The following is a 27029-nucleotide window of genomic DNA, read 5'->3' as shown; positions in this document are numbered from 1 at the left end:
TTCTGCCTTCCAGTCCCCACCCCAGGGATGGTGCACCCCTTTAGTCTTGTTTTGTTCCATGGGCCTGCTCAGTCTTTGGCTGAAGGGCGAACCTCAGGAGTGACCTCATTACTGAGCCGAAAGCATGTCCGGGGGCCATACTCTCAGGGTTTCTCCAGTCTCTGTCAGGCCAGCAAGTCTGGTCTTTATTTTTGAGTTAGAATTTTGTTCTACATTTTTCTCCAGCTCTGTCCGAGACCCTCTGTTGTGATCCCTGTCAGACCAGTCAGTGGTGGTAGCCGGGCACCATCTAGTTGTGCTGGACTCAGTCTGGTTGAGGCCATGGTAGATGTGGTCCATTAGTCCTTTGGACTAATATTTCCCTTGTACCCTTGGTTTTCTTCATTCTTCCTTGCTCCTGAAGGTGTGAGACAAGTGGAGTATCCTTGATGGCCATTCATAGGCTTTTAAAACCCCAGACACTACTCACCAAACTAGAACATAGAACATTTTCTTTATAAACTCTGTTACCCAATTGAGCTAGATGTTCACTGAGACTGTGGTCCTGTGGCAGGGTTTTAAGCAGAGGAGTGACATGATATGACTTAAGCTTTAAAATAATTAAAATAATTAAAAAAAATAAAAGACTGTAAGGGGACATGGATAGAAGTGTGGTAGAAATTCAAAAGTTTGAAACCCGCTTGTAGTCAGTCGTTAAGGTTATGGTCTATACACTAGGGATACCACGTTCAGTGGATACCAGTATGGTTTCTAAAGTGTGACTGCCTAGATTTAAATCCTCGCTCTGTTGCTTACTGTTTTAGTACCTGACTTAAATTTTGTACCCTTACTGCCTCATTTGTAAAGTGAAAGTAATATTGCTTCACAGAGTTGTGATACATGTAGCGTTTCAGACAGTGCCTGGCAGTGTAAACTCTCAACAGATGTTGTTAACTATCAATGTTAGTATTAATTATCACAATTTATTTGTCATTTGCCGAGCCATGTTGATTTTCTATGACCACAGTGTTTAACGTTGGTCTCTTCCTTTCCATACTTACTTTCAATGTTCTAGTTCAAACCCACAGAAGCTTTTGCCTGGATTATTACAGCCACTGTCTAATTGATTTCCTTGTCTCCTTACCTTCTGTCCTATTTAGTCTCCCAGACAGTGCTACTAGATTGCCACATTTCTTTCATGCTCTAAAACCTTAATTCCTTTTCTCTTGCCTTCCAAGCTATGTGCACACTTATCAGGGCTGTCCTTCAGGTGGTTTTAGCTTGTCCTCCAACACAAGTATGGAGTACTGCATGCTTTTACTGAAATTGCTGGGTCCTCTGCTGATCTTCTCTGCCGTTTGAAATTCTTCTAATTGCACCTCAAGTGCCATCAGCTACACTTTGTACATCACTTATTATAGTAATGTTTACCATCTCGTACTATGATCATCTGAGTACCTCTCTAATTTTCATGTTTAGGAATGTAACATTAGATGTCAGAGATTACACTGTAGCTCTGTACTGTATAGTAGTTCTTACGTTTGTTTTTGTGGTAAATACACAGGTAACAAAGCATTTGCCATTTCAACAGTCTTCAACTGCCCCACAGGGTTTCCAAGGAACACCTGGTAGATTCAAACTGCTGACCTTTTGGTTAGCAACCATAGCTCTTAACTGCTATGCCACCAGAGTTCCCCATGTACAGTTTAGTGACATTAAATATGTTTATCATGTTGTCCAACTGTCACCATTAACTATTCTCATATTTTTCCATCACTCCTAACAGAAGCTCATTGTTCCTTCAGCATTATGTCTTCCTTTCCCCCTCCCTCCTACCTCCTCCTGGTATTCACTTGCTATTCTAGATATTTCATATAAATAGGATAATACATATTTGTCTATTTGTGACTTATTTCACTCAGCATAATGTTGTCAAGATGCATCTATGTCGTAGCATGTATCAGGACTTCATTTCTCTTTATGGCTGAATAATATTTCATTGCATGTATGTACCATTTTTGTTTGTTTTGTTTTGTTTTTGTTTTTTTGTTTATCTGTTCATCTGCTGATGTACCTTTAGACTGTTTCCAACTTTTGGCTATTGTGAGTAGTGCTGCAGTGGACATGGGTATGCAAATACTCGTTTGCGTTCCTGCTTTTAATTCTTTGGGTGTATACCTAAGAGTGGAATTGCTGGATCATATGATAATTCTGTTTAACTTTTTGAGAAACTACCAAACTATTTGCCATAGCGGCTATACAATTTTACAATCCCACCAGCAATGGGTGAGGGTTCCAGTTTCTCTACATCTTTGCCAACACCTGTTGTTTCCCTTTTTTAATCACAATCTGTCCTATAAGGTTGCTATGAGTCAGAATCAACTCGACAGCAGTGGGTTTGGTTTTTGGTTTTTTAATGACCAGTGGAGGCCCTGGTGGCTCAGTGGTTAAGAGCTGTGGCTGCAAACCAAAAGACCGGCAGTTTGAATACACCAGCCGCTCCTTGGAACCCTATGGGGTTGTTCTGCTCTGTCCTGTAGGGTCACTGTGAGTCAGAATCACCTCCACAGCAACAGGTTGAATGACCACTGACGTTGGGCACCTTTTCATGTGCCAATAAGGCCATCTGAATTTTTTCTTTGATGAAATGTCTAAGTCTTTTGCCCATTTTTTAAATTAGATTGTCTTTTTGTTGTTAAATGATAAGAGTTCTTCATGTATTCTGGATATTAAACCCTTATCCGATATATGGCTTCCCATAATTTTCTCCCAATTTGTAGGTTTTCTCTTCACTTTCTTAATAAAGTCCTTTGATAAACAAAAATTTTGCTTTTTTGTTTTTGTTGTGTTTTGTTGCGGTCCTACTTACTTTGTCTTTTGTTGTTCATGCCTTCAGTGTCATATCTAAGAATCCATTTTTAAAAATTAAATTCCAAAGCATTACCTGTGCATTTTCTAAGAGTTTTATGGTTTCAGCTCCTGCATTTAGGTCTTCGATCCATTTTGAGTTAGTTTTCGTACATGGTGTGGAGGTATAGGTCTAGGCTCGTTCTCTGCTTGTGGATATCCAGTTTTCCCAGCACCATTTTTTAAACAGGCTGTTCTTTCGCCATTGGGTGGACTTAGCACCTTTGTTGAAAATCAGTTGACAATAGATGTGTGGGGTTATTTCTGGATTCTTAATTCTATTGCATTGGCTTATATGTCTAGCGTTACACCAGTACTAGAGTGTTTTGATTACTGTAGGTTTATAATATGTGGTAAATATACAGGTCGAGGAGTATGAGTCCTAAACTACTATCTCTACCAGGCAACCAGAAGAAATGGATGGTGTGTGGCTACCATTACTGAACGTTTCAATCCAGGACCCAATAGATGGATTCTGATCTAAAAGAAGAGTAGTGTGGACCAGAGCTTCAAACTCACGTGGAAACCAGACTTATTGAATTCATTGAGACTGGGGGAACCACCAAATTTAATGCCTGGACATAATCTTTAAACTTTGAACTGAAAGCATCCCATGGAGTCATCGTTAAACTAAACAACAGTTTAGCCCAATTAATAAAGAATGTTTGCCTCGAGCATAGCACTCTTATAAAGAATTACCTGTGAGCATAAACTGACAACACTTAATCTCAAGCACAGATGAGAATTTTAAGGGTCCAGACCAAACCAAACCCAGTGCCGTCGAGTCGATTCCGACTGATAGCGACCCTACAGGACAGAGTAGAACTGCCCCATAAAGTTTCCAAGGGGCGCCTGGTGGATTCGAACTGCCGACCCTTTGATTGGCAGCCGTAGCACTTAACCACTACGCCATCAGGGTTTCCCTTAAAGGGGCAGAGAGCCTAAAATAATGGCGATGAAACAATAGGTAGAGTTGGAACGATGATACAATGTGAAGTATGTAACCAGTGTTATGGACCTGTTCATGTAGCAGTTGTGAATGGAAGTATGTTTGGTTGAGTATATTGCCACCAAGAATAACATATTTCTTATATATATAAAAAAAAAAGTAGTATGAGTCCTCCTACTTTGTTCTTCTTTTTCAAGATCACTTTGGCTTTTTGGAACCTCTTACGGTTCCAAATAAATTTGGGGATTGGCTTTTCCATTTATGCAAAGAAGGCTGTTGGAATTTTGCTGGGTATTGTGTTCAACAATAGATTTAGATAATACTGACATCTTAACAATATTAAGTCTTTCAACCAAGGAGCATAGAATCCTTATTTAAGTCTTCTTTAATTCCTTTCAGTAATGCTTTATAGTTTTCAGTGTACAAGTCTTTGATCTCTGGTTAAATTTATTCCTAGGTGTTTTCTTTTAGTCACTATTGTAAATGGAATTGTTTTCTTAGTTTCCTTTTCAGTTTGCTCATTGCTGATGTATAAAAACACAACTGATTTTTGTGTATTGACCTTGTACTCTGCCACTTTGCTGAATTTATTTATTAGCTCTTGTAGCTTCTTGTGAATTCTTTGGGGTCTTCTGTTATTTAGGATCATGTCATCGGTGAAAAGGGATAGTTTTACTTCTCTCTTCCCAATTTGAATACCTTCTATTTCTTTTCTTGCCTAATTTCCCTGGGTAGAACTTCCAGTACAATTTTAAATAACAGGGTGAGAGTGGGCATCCTGATCTTGAGGAGAAAGCTTTTAAGTCTTTCTCTGCTGAGTATGAGTTAGCTATGGGTTCTTCATAAATGCTTTTATCATTTTTAGGAGTTTCCCTTCTATTCCTAGCTTGAGTGTTTTTTATTATGAAAGCGTTTTGGATTTTGTCAGATGCCTTCTCTGCATTGATGGAGATGATCAAGTTTTTCTTTTCCTTTATTCTATTAACGTGTAGAGTATTAACACTGATTTTCTAGTGTTGAATCACCCTTGAATTCCTGGCATAAATTCCACTTGGTCATGGTATATGATCCTTTTAATATGCTTTTGGATTTGCTTTGCTAGTATTTTGTTGAGGATTCTTGCATCTTTTTTTTTTTTAATAGAGTTTATTTTATTTTTGTTGTTGAGGATATACACAGCAAAACATACATCAGTCCAACAGTTTATACTTGGTCAATTCGGTGACACTGATTACATTCTTCGAGTTGTGCAGTCTTCCTCACCTTCCTTTTTTGAGTTGTTCCACCCTCGTTAACATAAACTCATTGCCCCCTAAGGCTCCTGTTGTATCTATCTATATTCTTAAGGGATATTGGTGTGTAATTTTCTTTTCTTGAGGTGTCTTTGTCTGGCTTTGCTGTCAAAGTAATGCTAGCTTCATAGAATGAGTTAGGAAGTATTCTGTACTCTTCTGTTTTGGGAAAAGTTTTTAAAAAGGATTGAGGTCACTTCTGTATAGTAGATGTTTTAATAAATATTTGTTGAATTACGTTTTATTTTGATTGCCATTATTTTTCTCTAGGAATAATCAACAGCATCAAGCAACTGAACCTGAATCTGAGGAAGATATTATTCCAGATTCACCGATAACAGCCTTTTCCTTTTCTGGAGTTAACTGGCTACGAAGAAAGGAGAACCTGCATGTCCGATACATAGAACAGACACACACTAAATTGGAGCACTCTGTGTGTACAGGTGGTAAGGACTGATTGTATTTCAGTTCTCTGGGTTTGTGAAAAACTTGTCTATTTTTTGTATTGTTCAATCTAGTGGAAGATAACCTTTGTTTAGGTAATTTATGTTACAGCTGTGAATTTGACATTAAAGTTCTTGGTTCCATTAGTGAAATGACTGGGAAGGCAGTTTCTGCCTGTATTATGTGTGGACATGTGTTGTTCGTGTAAATTGGTAGGCACCCACACCCAAAATTTTATCAATGCAGTGAGTAGCTTCTTTTTCTCTTTTATTTTAAAAATATTCTTAGGTGTATATATCTGAGTGGAATTACAGGAAAGAGTACAGAAACTTAACATTAGCTTCTACCTACAATATGCTAGGTTTTATGCTGAGTGCTTTATATACATTATTGATGTATTTTAATCCTCATAACAGTATTATGAGGTAGCTGTTCCCACCTTTGTTTTTCAGGTGAGGAGAAGGTAGGCTTAAGAGAGGTTAAATAACCCACCTAAGGTCAATTATCAAGCATGTAAATGAGTCAAAAGTGAAATATAGGTCTTCCTGGCTCTAAACTTTTGTGTTTTCAAGTTCTCACCACACCTCCCCCACCATTGGAGCTATCTTTAACTGGTTATTTTAATTTGTAGCGGTTAGTGGTAATCAAAAAATGTCTTTGTAATTTATCTACTTTGTAGCTTATCGGTGGCATATTTCTAATTCCAGACCAGTTTACCATTTCTGCTAAATGCTTTGGAACAGTTTTCTCATGTAGCCCTGGTATTATCACATGATATAATTATTCCTTTTAATATTAATCTAAAGTAATTTGTAAAGGACTATAAAACAAAAAATAATACATGTGAGGAATGTGCTTCTTAGCTCAATCAGATATACAAGACCAAATGGGCAGCACCTGTCCAAAAGCAGGATGAGACAGCAGGAACAGACAGGAACTGGTCGAATGGACACAGGGACCTGGGGGTGGAAAGGGGGAGTGTGCTGTCCCATTGTGAGGATTGCAGCTAATGTCACAAAATAATATGTGTGTAGATTTTTGTATGAGAAGTTAACCTGACCTATAAACTTTCACCTAAAGCACAACAAAAAAGAAAAAAAAAATCGTAAAGACTTTTAGGCTAAACTATCACAAAGAAAGTATTTGGGGGCAGGGGGTTGCATAGTTACAGGCATGTTTATATAATGCAAATGAATTGTTGTCAGTAAGCTAGGCCTTTTAAAAAATAAGTAGACTTTGTTCTTTGATTTTGGAAAATTGACACAATTCACCAAGCTTTCTGTGCCATTTTATTATAAGCAGGCATCATGATTCTTTTTTATGAATGGGTAGAAGAGCCAAAACCAAACCAAACCTGTTGCCGTCAAATTGATTTCGACTCATAGCAACTCTATAGGAAAGAGTAGGACTGCCCCATATGGTTTCCAAGGAGTGGCTGATGGATTTGAACTGCTGACCTCTTGGTTAGCAGCCAAGGTCTTAACCATTGCACCACCAAGTCCCCTGAGAGACTAGAGAGGAGGACATTTCTGAAGAGACTGGAATTTTTTCCTCCGTTTTATTTGAGCTTGTATCACCATCTAGTGGAAAGTAAAAGAACTGTTAAAAACCCTGCTCATAATTAGGAGCTAAATTAAAATATAAAACTGTGGATCTAGGGTGAACATTCACAGACCTTTTAGTCTACTGTCAGACAGGACAAGAATCATTACAGAGAACATCTTTATAATTTTGATTGTGTTGAAGTCCATGTATAGAAATATTCAGGAAACAAATCACAGCAGTTTTCTTTATTAGGAAATCCTTCTTTTGTATTCGGTATAAATATTTTTGGAGTCCTGGTGGTGCAGTTGTTCAGAGTGCACTGCTACCCAGAAGGTCAAGAGTTTGAATCCACTAGCCACTCCTTGGAAACCGTATGGGGCAGTTCTACTCTGTCCTGTAGGCTCGCTGTGAGTCGGAATCAACTCAAAGGCAATGGGCTTGGTTTTGGTGTAAATACTTTTGATTTATTTTTTCATTGTATAAAAACAGCATATAACTATTTAAAAAACTTTGTCTGTTTTAGCCTTATTCTGATATTTTTACTTGGAGTCTGAAATTTTGGTTTTAAAATACAGGATAACTTTTGAGCCATGGACAGTATTATAAAACTGTCTTATAGGGTGTCTCTAAGTCAGAATCAACTTGATGGCAGAGGGTTTATCAAAATTTTGATAGTATTTTTCTTCATTCTTTGTTTATATATATAAGTTCTCTCCTTTTTTCCCCTTAGAACTGAGAAAAGATCCAAAGTCCTCAACTCATCCACAACACAGCCCCAGGGGAAGTGAAATTCTAGTGGCTGACACTTGCAATCAAAGTCAATCTCCAATGGCTAGTAAGAAAAATACTGAGATTACAAGTTTAAAGTTTATGCTAAATGGTGGGCAGTAGTGGCCAACACTCTGAACTAGACGGTTTTGAAAAATATTTTCCATATAATTTTGTTTATATTATTAGTAGTTTAGTAGACTTTTGCATATTGGAAAGTAATGTTATCCTATTATTAATACATTTTAAGATTCCTATCCATATTTTTTATCCATATTAATGTACATTGCTAATACTTTTAAGTAAAGAAGGCATTATCGTGGTTTACTTACTCATTCCACAAATATTTGAGTATCTACTATGTACCGGGCACTGAGCAAAACAAAGCTCTTGCCCCCTTGGAACTTACAGTCTAGATGGGGACGAAGGAAAGTAAAAATATATATGGCAGGTGGAGGCAAGTGTTCTGAAGAAAGGTAAAGCAAGGTATAAGGGTATTTGGACAGCCTCTCATAAGCTGACATTTGAGCATAGATTGAGAGAAGCAAGTGAGACATGTGGGTGTCTGGAGGTAGGTCATCCCAGGCAGAGAGATCAGCAGGCACAAAGACCTTGAGATGAGAGTGTTGTTGGGCTTGTTTAAGGAGCAGTGAGTAAAGGGAACAGCAGGAAGAACAGAGTTGCTGTTTACTAAGGTGGAAGAGACTTGGGAGGTGGGGAGAGAAAGAGAACGCATATTTGCACACTTTTCTTTGTCTCATTCACACTACAGCTGCTCTGGCAAACGTTGCCAGTGGCTTGATTGCTAAATCAAATGACTACTTCCCAGTCCTTATCATACTCGATCTTTCTGTGACATACATTATTATGAATTGCTGTTTCTTAAAGTGTATCAATCTCCTGGTTCTCTTGTTTTGTTTTTTTACTTTTATTGGCTCTTCTTTATCTGCCTCTTAAATGTTGCTGTTTTCCAGTATGTGGCCCTTGGCATAGTCTTCGCGTAGTGGTTAAGTGCTATGGCTGCTAACCAAAAGGGTCAGCAGTTTGAATCCACCAGGCACTCCTTGGAAGCTCTATGGGGCGGTTCTACTCCGTCCTATAGGGTCGCTATGAGTCGGAATCCACTCAACGGCAATGGATTTGGGTTTTTTTGCATAGCCTTGTCTCACTCTCTGTTTCTCTGTGGAGAGATAATAAATCCTAATCCATATCTTTGTCTGAGTTTTCTCCTGAATTCCAGACCACTGTATCTGCCTGCTGTTGGACTTGTCCACCTGGCTGTCCTTCAACTTCCACATGTCCAGAATCGAAACTTTCCTGCCAGACCTGCTCCTCGTCCTTGTATTTACAATCTCAGTGAATGACACTATACTTACCTCTTTAAAGTACCTAAATCAGAAAACTTTAATCATCCTAGACTCCTGCTTGTTCATTTCTTATATCTAAACAGTTTCCAAGTCTTAATGAGTGTACCTGTTACATATCTGTTATGCATATTTTTTGTACTCCATTGTGCTAGCATAGGCCCTTAGCGCCTCATCAAGACTGTTTCAGTAATGTTATTATTCCCCTTATGTGTTAGTGACTGCTCGTTGCCCTATCAGCATATCATGGCCAGTACTGTCTTTGTAATGCAAATATCGCATCTGTCCTCCATTGAAAACAATTGGGTATATGTTCACTGCCTGCAGGATAAATTCCAAACCCCTCAACATCGTCTGATCCCTAGCCTACCTGTCTGGGCTCATCTCGTACTACTACTATCTTTCGTACTTTGATTTCTAGCAATTGAACCACATGTAGTTTCCTGAACATGCAATTTTGTCTGGACCTATATGTGGATCCTAAAACATGCCTAGAATCCTTCTCTCTATCCCCAACCTAGATGACTCATTAAATTCCTCTTTCTCTCAAGAGTCAGCTTAGGCATTGCATTGTATAACTTTTCTTGATTATTTAAGGGACATTTAGGAGTTCTTCTACGTTTAAATTGCCCTTTAGTTGTACATTTATTGAAAGCCCTGGTGGTGTAGTGGTTAAGAGCTACAGCTGCTAACCAAAAGGTTGGCAGTTTGAATCCACCAGGCGCTCTTTAGACACTCTGTGGGGCAGTTCTACTGTGTCCTATAGGGTCGTTTAAGGTTGGAATCAACTCGACCACAGAGGGTTTGGTTTTGGGGTTTTTTGTACATTTATTATAATGCTTATCTCATTTTCTTATAATTTTCTTTTTACCTTTCTTTTTTAACTATAGCTCATAAGCTACTTGAGGATAAGAACCTTTTCATCTAGTGTCTAGCATGGTGCCTGTAACATAGTAACATAGTAGGTACTCTGTAAATACTTGTGGAGTTACTGAAATTCTGCATGCATAACGCTTTATAAAATACTTGAACGTAGGTGATTCCCATATGAGCAAGTGTTAGCTTTAAATTTGAAAATTATGCAGTGCTAAAAAATTTCCCCACTAAGCATGTTTTCATGAAAAGCACTATAATTATAGTTTGCCATTCATGCCGTATCTTAAGAAAAAAAAAAATCTTAGGTCACAGTAAATCCATTGTAGATATGAATTCTTTTATGATATTTTTCAGTGGCAATAAGAAAGATAATCTACCTGTTGCATTTCAATCGTTTAGGAAAAATAGAAAACTTAACAGCTAAAAAAGTATAGCAAGTGTGGATTCTAGATACCTACAGTTTATTACCATTTCATAGTGGCTATTTTGGACTTTTTTGCCCAGAATTTAAAAATATGTCCAGTGCCATCTTGTAAAGTGGTTCTTTGAGCCTCTTTCTTTCATTTTCATTTTCTGATATTTTTCTCTGTATCTAGTTGCTATAATAGTATAATTGGTAGAGTTCTTTATTTTGTTTTTTGTCTATTTGTATAATTGGTAGAGTTCTTTATTTTTGGCCTATTTAGAAACGCATGGAACAAGCAGTTACTCCACTGAAAAGTCATCTTTTAATTTAGCTACAGTTGTTGCTGAAACACTTGGAATTCATGTTCAGGAAGAATCTGTAAGTAATTGTCTAGTTGATGATGATATGTGAATTATTGATAGGTCCTTTTAAGTAGTTTTTAGAGAACTGGGCAAGAAAATTTTTTTATCCAAATATCATTGGATGCTATGAACTTTTGTGATAGATATACTTACAACAACAAAAAATAATAAAAAGAGTAGCTGCCGAGGCTGCTTATATATAACCAGACACCTCATGGGATTTGGTTGCTTGGTGTGGAGATTCAGGGTCATGGTTTCATGGAACGTCCCAGTTAATTGGCCTAATAATGTGTTCAGTGCTTCTTTTCTACCTCCTAGTTCGCTGCATAGTGCCTAGGGTCTTAAAAGCTTGCAAGCACCCATCCAAGGTATAATAATTGGAATGGATTTGCCTGGAGCTACAGAGGAAGAAGGAGACCCAGGAATAGGAGGAAGATATGGAATATGTGGCTAATTGCCTCCATGAACAACTGCTTCCTTTGTCATGAGACCAGAAGAACTGAATGGTACCCAGCTACCATTACTGAACATTTTGATCAAAGATTCCATAGAAGAATCCTAATCAAAAGGGGAAATGCAGAACAGAATTTAAAATTCTCATGGACTCCAGACTTTCTGGAGCCATGGAGGGTGGATGAACCCCTGAAATTATTGCCCTGAGATAATATTTAAACCTCAAACCAAAAACATCCCCTGAAGTTTTCTGAAAACCAAACGGTAGTTTAGCTTAACTACTTACTGTCTTGGGCATTGAGCTCTTTTAAGATCTGTCTATATAGGATCAAATTGACAGTGGCAACTCAAAAGATGGGAAACTTAGGGGGCAGTGAGTTTATGTTAATGAGGGAGGAACAACTGAGAAAAAAGGGTGAGAATGGTTGCACAACTTGAAGAATGTAATCAGTGTCATTGAATTGTACATGTAGAAATGGTTGAATTGGTGTATGTTTACTGTGTCTCTTCTCAACCTCAAAAATAAAATTAGTTATTAAAAAAAATTAGGGTGGTGATGACGGCTTATAGGATTTGGACAATGCTCCTCCCCACCTCATTAAATCTCTGGGTTCCTCTCCACCTCGTTAAATCTAAGAGAAGGCCTAAATCTTTAGGTTGATCTCAAAATTTATTAGATTTTTTAAAAATCCTTTAAACTAGAGTTTGCTTTGGAAAACATGCTGAATCCTTGGGCCTACTATAGCTACTTTAGTCCTCCTCTGTCCTCACAAGTGCCAATCCAATTAGACCTAATTCTTAGGGATCGAGTCAGAAATTGACTCTGTTTTGTTTTCATTATTTTAAATACTTCTTACATTGGATACATTTCCTTTTTCCCATAATTAATCCCTAGGAAATAGAAGACTTGAATTCTTCAATCTTAAGAATAAGTGCTTTCATCATACAGTTTAAAAACAGTGTTAGTTTGCTTTAGTCAGTAAATATATATATGCTCTTGTGAAATTGTCTTGCTGTTGAATTTTTAAAAGTTGAATTGGTTGTTCATTACATTTGAAGTTTTGTCCTTTCTAGTTTCAAATCCATTGTCAAGTGATAGTAGTTTTTAACCTTGAACTTTAAATGTGTTTAAATTATTTCTGATTCCCTCCTACCTGTAAGCCTGCAAGTTGGTAGTTTATTATCTGTTAAACACCAAATGTATTAAGGGAACTATGTAATACCTAAACACTTGGTGCTCAAAGTGTCATCCACAGGCCAACAGCATCTGCATTGCCTTGAAGGTTCTTAGAGAGAAAGAATCTCAGACCCCACCACAGACCTAGTGAAAGAGACTTGCGTTTTAACAAGATCTCCAGTTGACATGTATGCATGTTAAAGTTTGAGAAGCACTGATCTCTAAAGGACCTGTTTAAATTCATCTCCTGTCAGTGTAAATATATCTGTTTCCTTCCCCTCATCTTAATAATGCTGATTTGGGGTATTAAGAGTTTTATATACCAATAGTAGAATGTACTTATGTAAAAAACTAAAATAGTGGTGCTTTTTTTTTTTTCCTTAAAACTTCAAATGTGCTTCATTTTTTTATTGTGGTGAAATCACATAACAAAGTTAAACATTTTATGTACAGTTAAGTGATATTTAATCTATTCACAATGTTTTATAACTGCTTAGTTACAAATCATTTTCATTACCCCTAAAGAAAACTCCTGGAACCCTAGTGGCACAGTGGTTAAGAGCTCAGCCGCTAACCAAAAGGTTGATAGTTCAAATTCACCAGCCACCCTCTGGAAACCTTATGGGGCAGTTCTGCTCTGTCCTGTAGGGTCACTATGAGTTGGAGTCAACTTGACGGCAGTGGGCTAAAGAAAACTCCATATCCATTAAGTCATAAGCCCTGATCCTCCCAGCCCCTGGTAATCACCAGTCTGCTTTCTGTCTCTATGGATTTACCTATTCTGGATATTTCATATAAATGGGATCATACAATATGTGATATTTGTATCTGGCTTCTTCACTTAGCATAACGTTTTCAAGGCTTATCCACATCATAGCACGTATCAGTATTTCATTCGTTTTTATAATTAAGTAATATCCCATTATATATGTGCTTCATATTTTTCTGCGTAAGGAATCTCCAGGTCCCATGAGCCCTCTAGGTCATGAGCTCTACCATTGTCTGGAAGGAGAGCACAAGAAACAACCTTTTGAGGAATCCACAGGAAATAGTGGAAATGGTTTAAGGTAATTTGGTAATTTTTTTTTTTTTTTAATAAGCTGTTGGTGAGGTTCCATTACAGTGAGTTCCATATGATTCAACCATTTATGTCTTTTGATGTACAGTTTGTTATTCTGAGTATATTTTTATTAAAAAAAAAAAAAAAATGCTTTCCCCAGCATATGACCAGTTGGGGGCTTTTTTGCATTACGGTAGTATTAACGGATATTACTTTAGATACTTTTTGTACTTCTATCAGGCAATACTTAAGAGTTCCCAGCCTTGTTACTCTGCCCCTTTAAAAACCAAGTCATCCCTTCTGGGTTTGTATTTCTAAAATATTTACAAAAACCGAATGTTGTACAAAATGTGTCTATAAGCTTAGGTGAATTTCCAGCATTGTGTAACCTCTCGTTTTTACTAATTTCAAAACATCCGTTAACTAATTATACCTATATAAATGTAACATTTTGCCGTTTAAAAGAGCATTTGTTTTTAATACGTGTACTTAATTTGTCATCATAGTAACTCACCGAGGTAGGTTTTATTGCTCCCGTTCCTTTTTTTTTATGGAAACCCTGGTGGCGTACTGGTTAACTGCTATGGCCGCTAACCAAAAAGGTTGGCAGTTCAAATCCGCCAGGCGCTCCTTGGAAACTCTACAGGGCAGTTCTACCCTGTCCTATAGGGTCGCTGTCAGTCGGAATCGATGGCAGTGGGTTTGGTTTTGTTTTTTTTTTACAGATGACAAATGTAGCTTCAGAGAGGTTAAAAGGCTTGTGTAAGACTGACCACACAGCTCTTAAGTGCCAGAGCCAGAGCTCTTACCCAACCCCCGTCTTCCAGCTTAAACCCAGTGCTCTTCACACCTATCTTCTTTGCTAGAAACAGGCTGGGTCTTCATTTAGCTTCAGTTCTGTAGTGTAAGAATTTTGTTTTTAGGACAAAGATTTCATAGCAACAAAGAAATTCGGTTCCCCAGTAGAATTTATTATACTATAATTTTTTTATATAGAAATTATTTTAATTACCTAGGAAAAATTCTTATAAAACAGCAATATCCCGGTATTTAGACATAGGTTTCCTTATCATTTTCCTGTTTTTTGACATCCTGCCTTAAATTTTGGTTAACCTTCTGCCTCTAGTCAGTAGATAAGCCCTCACTATTAATAATCCTGTATTAACAAAGGTTTCTGACTATGTCTTTTAATTTTTACCCTGTTTCTTTAGTATGAAGTAAGTTTTATCACTCTCGTGTATTTAGATTTTCAGATTCTACTTCAAAGACTCCTCCCAAAGAAGAATTGACTACTCGGGTGTCATCTCCTGTATTTGGAACCACCTCTAATGTGAAAAATAGTTTAGCTTTGAATACAAGTTTGTCCCCTTCTCTTCTGGAGACTGGGAAAAAAAAACATCTGAAAATAGCCCCTTTCAGCAACACTTCTAATTCTAGACCAGAGAAAATGCGATCAAAATCTGAAGATAGTGGCCTTGTCACACAGCATAATCTTGGGTCTAAAGGGAACATGATCGCTAGCCAGTCATGTTCTAATAAACAGATGCTTGCAAGTCAGAGTACAAGTGAACCCACAGGCGCGCAGGATGGCGCCGGCCATGTTAAAGATGCCGTCACGGATAAACATTTAGTGCCCCTGAAACCACTGGGAAGCAGAACATCCAAGAGAAGGAAAACTGAGGAGGAAAGTGATCATGAAGTAAGCTGCCCCCAGGCTGCTTTTGATAAAGAAAACGCTTCTCCTTTTCCAGCCGATGGTGATTTTTCCATCAGTGGGGACTTTGCGGTGGATAAACCTCTGGATCTTTCGGATCGGTTTTCAGCTGGTCAACGTCTGGAGAAAAGCCAAGGAGGTAGTGAGACCCCTAAAAACAGATTTAGGCAAGTGACTCTTTATGAAGCTTTGAAACCCATTCCAAAGGGTTCTTCCTCAAGTCGTAAGGCCTTGAATGGGAGTTGCGTGCTAGCCAAAGATTCCACAGAGGATCCCTATGTACAGGAATGCATCCTCCAGTCCTTGAGTAAATTTTCTCCAGATAATAAAACACCGTTACAAATAAAAGAAGAAAACCCTGTCTTCAAAATCCCTCTACGTCCATGTGAAAGTTTGGAGACAGAGAATCTTTTTGGTGACATGAAGGTTTGTGTTAAACGTTCAAGGATTTTTTGATTAAAATAGCTGTTTGTGATTTCATCTAGATGCCAATAATTATTTCTGTTTTAGGGCGCTACTTCTCATGAGCCAGTAAAAATGAAAACCAGGTCAGCCCATGGAGCGTGTGAACTTACATCAGTTCTTCAGTTAAATCCATGCAGAATTGCCAAAACAAAGTCTCTACAAAACAACCAAGGCATGTACACTGTGCATGTGATTTTCCTTGCTTTTTAATGACTTTAAATTGAGTATTGTAATATATTGTTTACAGCCCCTGGAGCCCTGGTAGCACAGTGGTTAAGAGCTACAAGTTAGCAGGTTAGCAGTTTGAATTCACCAGTCGCTCCTTGGAAATCTGTGGGGCAGTTCTACTTTATTCTATAGGGTTTCTATGAGTCAGAATTGACTCCACAGCAATGGATTTGCTTTTGTTTTGTTTTTTAATAGTCCCTAGCCAGGTTGAATAATTTTGGGCAAGGAAGAATCTTCTTTCTTCCCCCATGTTTCTGTGTTTATGGGATGATTTTCATTGATTTCATTTTACCTGTGTGTGATTTTCCTGCTCTTAGGCTTTTTGAAAAATGAATTGAGATCTTTTAATTCTTACCTTTATAGGTGATTATGTACGTTTATTTTATATAACTATTTCCTATTATCTTTACCAAAGCTTTAAAAAAATTTTGACTACACAGAATTTTAAAGAGTAAAAAGTAGAACATCACCGAAACATTGTTCCTCACCCCATAGATACCTGTTCTTTTTCTTTGCATTTGCATGTAAACACATGTGTATATATATATTTATGTAGGTTTTTAAACTTTTGGTTTGAAACATTGTTTGCTCTAATACATGCATGAGTCTCTTCGTAATGTTGCTGTGTTTGAAAGGGGCCCTTTTTTCAGCCACCAAATATTTCTCTGCTTCATATATAGTATTTTTTCTTTTATTCTCCATTGGAAATTTATTCGTTTGTTCTGCATTTGTTTTCCTTTTTTCCTAAAGCACATTCTTTAGTTGTTCTTCCAGCAAGGATTTTACTCTTTGTGTGGAAACATCCTTTCACTGTGACTTCTGAATTATTTTTAGCTTTTTTCTCTCCATTATTGCTGTAGGGATTACAGTATACCTTCTTAACCTTTCGTAATCTACCTAGAGTTAATATCGTAGCACTTTATGTTCTGTGACTACAGTTCATATAGTTTTTATGTATTATATCTATATACATTATGAACTCCTCCAGACACTGTTACACTTTTAACTTTTTTAAAAACATTTTTATGGAAATATAATTCACATACCATACAATTCACCCATTAAAGTATATAGTTCGGTCATTTTAGCATACTCACAAAGTTGTACATTACTAGAGTCTTAAGTTTAGAACGTTTTTATCACCCCAAAAAGAAACCCTGTGCCCATCAGCAGTTACTCCATTCTCCTCTCCCCACTCCCAGCCATTGGTAACCACTAATCTACTTTTGGTCTCTATAGATTTGCCTAATCAGGACTTTTCATATAAGGGGAATCTTAAACAATATATGATTGTCTTAGTTATCTAGTGCTGCTACAACAGAAATATCACAAGTGGGTGGCTTTAACGAACAGAAGCATATGTTCTTTAGGAGGCAGGCTCCAAGAGAAGGCTCTTTCTTTGTCTGTCTACTCTAGTAGAGTCCTTGTCTCTTTTCAGCTTCTATTCCTAGGTTCCTTGGCTGTCATGTATTTTCCCCTTCATTTGTGCTGCTTGTTTGATTGCTTGCTTAATCTGTTCCTGTATCTCAAAAGAGATTGATTTAAGACACATTCTGTACTAATACTGCCTTATTAACATAACAAAGAAAACCCATTCCCAAATGGGATTATAACTACAGGTATTAAAAAAAAATACTCAAACCCATTGCCGTAGAGTCAATTCCGACTCATAGCGACCCTATATAGGGGTCAGGATTTACACCACGTATTTTTGGGGGACACAGTTCAATCCATAACAGTGATCTTCGGTGACTGCTTTTACTTAGCATAATGTTTTTAGTTTTCATCCATGTTGTATTACTGAATAGCATTGCATTGAATAGATATACCACGTTTTCTTTGTTCATTCATCAGATGATGGACATTTAAGGTGCTTCCACTTTTTGGTTATGAATAATGCTGCCATAAACATTCATGTACAGATTTTTGTGTGGATGTATGTTTTCATTTTTCTTGGGTTATACTTAAAGAGTGGGATTTCTGGACTGTATGCTAACTCTTTGTTTAACGTTTTGAGGAACTGCCAAAGTGTTTTCCAAGGCAGCTACACCCTTTTCATTTCTACCAGTGGAAAGAAATCACCACACTGGTGAGGGTTCCTGTTTCTCAGCATCCTCACCAACACTTGTTATTATCTTTTTGGTTATAGCCATGCTAGTGGATGTAAACTGGTATCTCATTGTGGTTTTGACGTCTTATGACATATTGTCTATCTTCTTTGAAGAACTTTTATTCAGATCCTTTCCCTATTTTTAATAGGGATATTTGTCTTTTTAATTCTTGAGTTGTAAGAGTTTTATATATTCTAGATGCAAGTCCCTTATCAGACATGATTTGCATAAATTTTCTCCCATCTGTGGGTCCTATAGTGTTTTAAAGTGATAAGAATTTTATAAATCAATTTTTAATTGTGCATTTTTTTTCTCCTTATCTAAGATGTATCTTTTGAAAATCTCCAGTGGAGTGTAGATCCAGGAGCAGACCTTTCTCAGTATAAAATGGATATTACCGTAATAGATGCAAAGGTAAGTTAAAAAGTAAAACTAAAGCTCATTTGGTTCTTAACTCTAGTGAGTTGTTAATCAGTCTCCTGTCCTGATCAGCTCTCTCAGATAATCACATACCCTGTTAACCTCTGTTTTATCTCTTTAGAAAACTAAGAAATAAAAATGCTTACTCTTCCAACTTTATGGTATTTTTTGAAATGGTTAGTAACACTTTCTGACTTTAAATTGACTGAAATTTTCATTAATTTCAAAATAATACAGAATGCTACTAGAAGTTTTAAATAATTTTATGTATTATCAAAATAATCCATCATATGTCTTGATTAGCTTTTAAAATAATGTGCCATCAAGAAAAAAATTCATTTTCCCAGTTGGCTATTTTTAAAAATACTATATATTTTTTAAAAATTAAAACTCATTGTAGAAACATTTTAGCTTGTATTTAGGTTCTATATAGTTTGAGAAGTTCTCCTTCACTTGATAGCTTATTAATAACAGTATTTAAGAGTTGTTAGAATAATATATACCCGTCAAGAAATCAAGTTTAACGTATAAAATTATGGTTCTTCAGTGCCTTGATGTTTGTTACTGTGAGGCAGATTGGAGAAGAGGGGAGTCTGGTGGTAGGTGACCCCCGCTTCCTTGGGAGCAGCTCTTTTCCTAGGCTGGAGTGGGGATGTTGTATATTGAAGCCAGAATGTTTTACAGACAATAGGACCTAAATTTATTTCTATTCCTGAAATGTGAAAAGCGAATATAGACTTAAAATTTGGATTTTTTTGTTTTCTTTGTTCAGGATGGTGGTCAGTCAAGATTAGGAGGAGGAGAGACAGTGGACATGGACTGTACACTGGTTAGTGAAACTGTGCTTTTAAAAATGAAGAAGCAAGAGCAAAAGAAAGAAAAAAGTCCAAGTAAGAAATGCATTGTTGTTTTTTTAATTTTAATAAAAATGTAGAGGGAAATTTATAGTGATACCATTGTATTAATGAGCACAAGTAACCTCTTCACCATAAACCAGTTTTTTCTCCTGTTCTGTTAATTTTTAGTTTCTCTTAGTAAAGCTCAATTTTAATATTTTAGGAAAAAGTTATTAACTGAAAATAATTTTTGTTTCAGAAGTAATGCAAATAAATTTTTACTGGAACACAGCCTCACTCATTTGTATGTATTATCTATGGCTGCTTATACAGTAAAATGACATAGTTACATAGTTGCTGCAGAGACCTTCTGACCCCACAAACCTAAAATATCTTCTCTCTGGCCATTTAAGAAAAAGCCTGCCAACCCCTGGTTTAAACATTTTTTTTACAAAGGGGATAAAACGGACTCTTAAAAGTCCTGTGTCAGAAATATGATATACCAAAGCATTTTGATAGGGATTCTACTGGGAAGTATTAGTATAGATTTATAAGTTAGTAGTAAACTAAGCATGATGGTGTATATGCCGAGTTACTTTGTCATAGTCTGTCTCTACTGAAAAGGGGATATGGCCAAATGAGAGTTCTGCTGTCCTTTGTAGTGAGAAAATGTTAGTTCTTTACCTATAGCCTTGATTTTCCAAAAGAGATGTGAACAAGGGAAGGATTTTGGCTGGTACTACCTTAGCAACATTCCTTACTGTGGAAGCCCACGGCATGAAAACAACTAAACTGGAAACAGTTGTCATTTACCACTTACATATGGAAGGGCTAAGACCCGCACGTGGAGGTGCAGTGCTAAAAGCAGAGACATTTTCCAGTGGTCATCTGTTAGTAACTGAGGCTGTTTGCACTGTGTGCATTCCTACATTCTGCGGAATATCCTGTAGTGTACCTTCTCAGGGCGTAATAATAATGCCTCCAGTCTTTACCTGGCTTCTTTTGGAACACCTCATCACTTGCTGCCCTAAATGAAGTAGGGCCGCTGTGAGTCAGAATTGACTTGACAGCAACGGGTTTTTTTGTTTCATCTCTAGCTGCCCTAAATGCATTAAGTGAGAGAAAAATTTAATAGTCCTTACCTTTAATTTTTGTTCTTTAGTAAAGAATAACTAACCATATGATCATGCATCTGGCTGCCTAGGTTGAGAGGCTGGTGCCTATTAAAAGAAAAAACCTTTACAGTGATTTATTGTCAGTTTATACTGTGAAACTTAACTTTAAAAGTATTCTTCTTAAGAGAGTACTTTGCTTTTAAGATTATTTTTTTCCTGGCATCAGCTCCTGATAATGTTTTTCTCATTTTTATAGAAAAAGAAGAAAGTATTAAAGTATGTCTGCTTTGCTTTTGAGTGTATCTAGTTGATTCAGAGAAGACAAGAGTTTCCCAAATATTTGAAGCAGGCATCGTGTGGAAGTGAGATTAGAACTTTGACTAATGAGTAGAGGGTATAGAGATAATTTTGGCTAAATAAGGTGTTCTGGCTATTACTGCTGCATAACAAATCACCCAATAACTTGGAGGATTAAAACAACAAGAATCATTTTTTATCTGACATAGTTTCGGTGGCTCAGGAATTCGGGAAGGGCTTGACTGGGCAGCCATGTCTCAGGGTCTTATGTGTAATTGTGGGCAAATGGTGACTGAAGCTGGAAGAGCTAGAGAGCTGGGCAGCTGAGGATTGGCATTTCCCCGTCCTCATTTAGTCTCAGGGCTTCTCCTCTGGTCTTTCCGCATGGGCTGATTTGTGTTTCCTCATCACATGGAGGCTGGGTTCCAAAGTGAACAACCCGGGAGAGCAGGGCATTTTTATAATCTGGCTTCAGACGTTGCGTAGTGTCTCGAAGATCTGCCCAAGTTCAGAGTGAGTGAGTATTGACCTTAACAAGTGGACAATTGTGAAGATCACATTGTAAGACAACACATAGATAGGAGATACCGTTGAGGCCATATTTGGAAAAAAAGCAGCCTTCCCGATTAGGTAAATCCTTTTTTTAACACTTAAAATTGGTTAAAAATGAGGTATGCAAATGAAAATTCCCAATTATTGCTAATATTTCAAATCAAAGCAAGGTTTTTTGAACCCTTCTTCTGTGTTAGACTTACTAAGTGCTGTGATAGAGATACAAGGATATAGCCTCTGTCCTCAAGTATTTCTATGATCAGAAGTCATCCCCACAAAAAAATAAGTCAGTGGTTTGCTTAGTACAGTGCCTGGCACTTACAAACCAAAAACCCATTGCCATTAAGTCAGTTCCAACACATGGCGACCCCATGTATCACAGAACTGCTCCATAGGGTTTTCTTGAATGTAATCTTTTACAGAAGCAGATTACCAGGCCTTTCTTCCATAGCACCGTTGGGTGGGTTCATACCACCAACTTTTAGGTTAGTAGTCGGGTGCAAACTGCTTGTGCCATGTTGACCATCAGAGTGAAAAATAAATAAATGTTCAATTGTTCACTAAACATTGAGCAGTAGTTCTGTGCCTGGAAGTGTCCTAGGAACTGGAGATAATTCCTAAACAGAAAAAAGTACCTGTCCTTATAGAGCTAATGTTCTAATGGGGGAGAAACACAATAAAGAAGCAAGTATATGCTGTGGTTTATGATGGTAAGTGCCGGAGAAAGATACAGCAGGGTACGAGTGACAGAGCACTGTGAATTGGGGCAGGTAGTAGTTATTTTATGTAGAGTCGTCTTGTCAGGCCTCTGTTACACCACATTTGTTATTTTCTTAAACTCTGGTGTTTTGAAAATTACAATTATATAATTGGAAGCGTAGTTAGACATCTGAAGATGAATTTAGCACTTTCGCATATCACATATGGAATTGACCTCATTATTTCTGTTGACACTAAACTAGCAAGTGCTAATAATGATGCAAGAAAATACTTTTTGCTACATCTCTAGAAAAATCAACAGGTAAGCAAAATTCTATGGAGATCATAATATCAGCAATTTCTTTACTTTTTATTTAAACTCAGTATTTTTCATCATTCATTATGATTTATTTTCTATTCCTAACACTTTTTTGATAGGACTTCTTTTGGTTTAGTGTGATTTATACATGAATTTATAGGGAGAAAAAAATATTTAAATGTTTGTAGAGATGTGGTTGTATGACAGTAACAAAAACATCAGCATTCTCTTCACGAGTAAAGGACATTTAGTGCCATAACACAAAGCCTTTGTAAATAGACAGTAACTGCTCAGACGTGGGGGTTTATTCTTGCCTCATGCACATCTGAATTATTTTGTGGCAAAAACTGTGAGTTTCACTTTGGTCTGTATAGAAAGCAAAAGCTTGTTTGTCCTTAAGTCAATGCTCTTTTACATAGATGGAGAAAGAAAAATGAATGATAGCTTGGAAGATATGTTTGATCAGACAACACACGAAGAATATGAATCCTGTTTGGCAGATAATTTCTCCCAGGCAGCAGATGAAGAGGAGCAATCATCAGCTACCACAAAGAAGCCAAACAGTAAGGCTATTTTTTCTTTGAATACAGCTTCTTGGTTATACTGAGTTTGGTAAATTAAGTCATTAAGCTAATTAACAGAGGCTTGATGAGGCACATTAACAATTAAAGTTTCTTGCTTCTTGTATAAATTTATTTTTCATAGTTATTTTTTCTTTTTTTGAGATAATTTCACTTATAGAAGCTCAAATGCAAAAAATAGTTGAAAGAGTTTTCCTTTACCTTCCACTCACCTTCCCCATATGTTAACATGGTATATAAGTCATAGAACATTTATCAAAACTAAGAAATTAATCTTAGTTCAGTGATGTAAATTTCTTTTTAATAATGTAGGGTAGCAATCAATAGGAGAATACTTTAATTGAAACAGTAAGTAGATGATCTGTATTGAAAGTTTAGTTAAAATTCTTACTAAATATCTCATTTTCATACTATGAGCAAAGTGGTCGGAATTTTCAGTCTAGTGCGAAGGTGGTTTTATACTAGTCTGAATGAATGGACTTTCTGCAAAGGTGAAGCGCAGCTGGAACTCTCATACATTGCTGGTAGGAGTATAAATTGTACAACCACTTTGGAAAACAGCTTGGCAGGATTTTTTAAACAGCTTGACTGAGGTGTACTTTACGTGGTGGTGTTTTCGTAAAGCTATGCATAGATCTACCCTATAACCCAACAATTCCGCTCTAGGTTTATACCCAAGCAAAATGAAAACTTGTTCACAAAAAGACATATTCAAGAATATTCATAGTAGTACTATTTGTAATAGCTCAAAACTGGAAACAATCCAAATATCCATCAACAAATGAGTAAATTGTGGTCTATTCATATAATGGAATACTAAACAAAAAAGGAGAGAACTAATGGATGCAACAACAAAACTTCTTGAGCTAGATACCTCCCTAGTTCATTGTGTAATGCCGGGAGGTCTTTAAAAGCTTGCAAGCAGCCATCCAAGGTACAGTAATTAGAATCTGTTCTTTTGGAGCAACAGAGGAAGGAGAGTCAGGAATAGTAGGAGAAAATGGAATGGGTAGCTAATTGCCTTCATAAAAAAACTACCTCCTTTGCCATGAGACCAGAACTGGATGGTGCCCAGCTGCCATTATTAAACATTTTGATTAAATATTCCAAAGAAGAATCCTGATGAAAAGGGGGTGGGAAATGGAGAGTAGAATTTCAAATTCTCATGGAATCCAGATTTTCTAGACTTATTGAAGCTGGGTGAACCCCCAAACTATTACTCTGAGATCACCTTTAAACCTTAAACCAAAAATACTCCCTGAAGTCTTCTTAAAACCAAACGTTAGTTTAGCTTAATTAGTAGAGAATGTCTGCCTTTTAAAGAACTATCTATATACGATCAAATTGACAACAGCACCTTGAAAGATTAGATAGGAGATTTAGGGAGCAGTTAGTTTATGTTAATGGTGGAAGAACAATTCAGAAAAAGAGGTGAGAATCCTTGCACAACTTGAAGAATGTAATCATTGTCACTGCGTTGTATGTGTAGACTCTGTGTGTGTGTTCTGCTATACATATTTTCAACAACAAAATAATTTATTTTAAAAAATCTTGTTGCACTAGAAAAATACAAAAGATGAAAAAAAAAACACATACTCTATAATTCCACTAATGTTGTGTGCCATTGAGCTGAATCTGACTCTCAGTGACCCTTCAGATCAAAGTAGAACTGCTGCCCCATAGGGTTTCCAAGGCTGTACTTTTTACAGGAGCAGATTGTCAGGCCTTTTCTCCCTTGAAGCCACTGGCAGGCTTGAGCCATTGACCTTCCAGTTAGCACCCAAGCACTTACTGCACCACCAGGGCTCCTTAAATTCTACTAATAGGAAATTCTAAAACAGGCATAACTCAGCTGTGGTGATGAAAATCAAGTCAGTGATTGTGGTGGGGGAGGAAGCAGGAGAGAGACATGAGAGAACGTTCTTATACACGAGAAACAAAGGACCCTGAGGAAACTTTAAGAGGTGATAGAAATGTTCTCTGTCTTGATTTGAATATCGGTTACATTGGAGTATACATTTCTCAAAAGTCATCAAATAGTAGGAGCCCTGGTGGCGCAGTGGTTAAAATGATCGACTGCTAACCAAAATGTCATTGGTCTGAAATCAGCAGAGGCTCCTCTGGAGAAAGATGTGGCAGTTTGCTTCTACAGAGATTTATAGCCTTAGAAACCGTATGGAATCATTGTGACTCAGATCCAACGGTACGGCAGTGGGTTTGGTTTGGTTTAGCATGCTTTCTAAAAATCAGTGTGAATTATATGCAGATTATGCCTCAGTAAAATTGATTCTTTTAAAAAGTCTTCAGTGGCTACAGTAAAAGTCAGACTCCTCTTCCTTTTGGCCTACAAGGCCCATCGTGATCTGGTACCTGCCCTCCTTTTCAACCTCATCTTCCCTAACACTTCCCTTTCTTCACTAAATCTCAGCCACACTGATTGTTTGGATGGATGAAAGCAGTTGGTTGGTTGAGTCTTGACAATCTGGAATTCAGGTCCATGAGGTCTAGTTCTTATTTTGTTACCAGTTTTCTGGTTAAATTCTTTAATCTCTTTTATTCATAGTTATAACCTACCTTAAAGACCCATTATAAAAATCAGTTAGACTGTTAAGTAAGTGGTCTGGATCTAAGAAAAGCTGGTCTCTTTTTATGTTTGGTGCCAAACAATAATAGGTATTTGAGTGGTTCTTTTAAAGTTCCAGAATTCTTTCTGAGATATGATTTTTAGCTCTACAATAATTCTAAATTAAGTGAGATAGTCAGCACCCCTCCTCATTTTGAAGATAGGAAAAATGTAGAAAATTTAAATTATTTTTCCCAGGGTCCTAAAGTATGAAACCCAATAAAAATGGAAGTTTTGGTACATGTCAGTTTTGTCAAACAAGCCAATTATCTCCCAGTAAGTTGTGCATTCAGTTTGTTGTATACTTGTTTTGTTTACAGGTAATGGTGATAAACATGATAAAATCAAACAGAAAGCGTTTGTGGAGCCATATTTTAAGGATGACGAAAGGTAAGTTGGTTTTAATACCAGCAACGTGATTGGAAGAACAACAGAGCTATCATTGTCGGTCAGAGTATCTCTAAAGCTGTTAAATTTACTTCAGTTACAATAGAATGAGTGTCATTTACTTTATGATCATAACAACAAAGGACTCAGGCATAAATATGAAAAATTTCACATTTTTATCACGTCGCTCCTTTTTTTGACAGTGGTAATAGTTATTTTCTCTATTTTATTATAACTGTTTTACTTTTATTCAATTTTATTTCGTACTGTATTTGAACTTTGGGGATTTATTAAACTGTGTGCTATAACATTTATATAGTACAAGTGCTAAGTCTTAGATTGTGCTTCAGGTTCATTTTGTAAGGATTTTCAAACCTTTAAAACAAACTTTAAGCATCTCAATTTTGAACCATAATGCTGCTTTCTGCTTTTTGTTCAGAGAATGCAAATTCTGTTACTTTCAGTCATATACAGTTCGTTCATGAAGTGAATTAAGGCATAGTCATAAATTCAAAAAAATTTAGTGCCTTTTTTCTTTAAGTTACGATGTTAGCTAATTACTTAATAAGCAAAGTTATTCCTTAAGTATTTTTTTAAATGTTTTATTGTGTTTTAAGTGGAAGTTTACACAGCAGATTAGGTTTCCATTAACCCAAACCCATTGCCGTCAAGTCAGTTCCAACTCATAGTGACCCTATAGGGTTTCCAAGACTGTAAATCTTTATGGAAGCAGACTGCCACATCTTTCTCCTGTGGAGCCACTGGTGGTTTCGAATCACAGACCTTCTGGTTAGCAGTCAATTGCTTTACCCACGTGCCACCAGGGTTCCTAGGTTCCCGTTAAGTGTCATTATAAACTCATGAATTTAAATATATTGGCTATGTTTCAGTTCATCGCCATTATTATCCTTATTGATGCTCAAATTATCCCATCTTTACCCAATGGAAGCCTCTTTGAATTGACAGTACCCTAGAAGTCTTTCATAGTTTCCTTTTTTTGTGGTAGGATAAGATGTTCTAGGCTCTTTTATAAACTTCTTACCATTGGCCTGAAATCTGCCATTTCCCTTAAGAGCCCTTGTTTATTTTAGGCCACAGTC

General features: G+C 36.9%; 1 protein-coding gene across 6 annotated transcripts in view; it reads left to right on the top strand.

The window, feature by feature from the left end:
- Positions 1–27029, top strand: part of RBBP8 (RB binding protein 8, endonuclease) — a 133165-nt gene that overhangs the window by 91477 nt on the left and 14659 nt on the right. For 4 of the 6 annotated variants that reach the window (XM_064294648.1, XM_010586818.3, XM_003406360.4 and 1 more), the window contains 10 exons: positions 5398–5573; positions 7847–7951; positions 10811–10908; positions 13477–13589; positions 14828–15722; positions 15807–15933; positions 18426–18514; positions 19293–19410; positions 22758–22901; positions 25863–25932. In XM_064294648.1, the coding sequence (XP_064150718.1) occupies positions 5398–5573; positions 7847–7951; positions 10811–10908; positions 13477–13589; positions 14828–15722; positions 15807–15933; positions 18426–18514; positions 19293–19410; positions 22758–22901; positions 25863–25932 (1935 nt within the window). The remainder of the gene's footprint in view (positions 1–5397; positions 5574–7846; positions 7952–10810; positions 10909–13476; positions 13590–14827; positions 15723–15806; positions 15934–18425; positions 18515–19292; positions 19411–22757; positions 22902–25862; positions 25933–27029) is intronic. The other 2 variants (XM_023543942.2, XM_010586820.3) reach the window with 2 other exon arrangements.

This window comes from Loxodonta africana, chromosome 11 (assembly GCF_030014295.1).
Source record: "Loxodonta africana isolate mLoxAfr1 chromosome 11, mLoxAfr1.hap2, whole genome shotgun sequence".
Taxonomy (NCBI): domain Eukaryota; kingdom Metazoa; phylum Chordata; class Mammalia; order Proboscidea; family Elephantidae; genus Loxodonta; species Loxodonta africana.
This window is presented reverse-complemented; position numbering and strand designations above follow the sequence as displayed.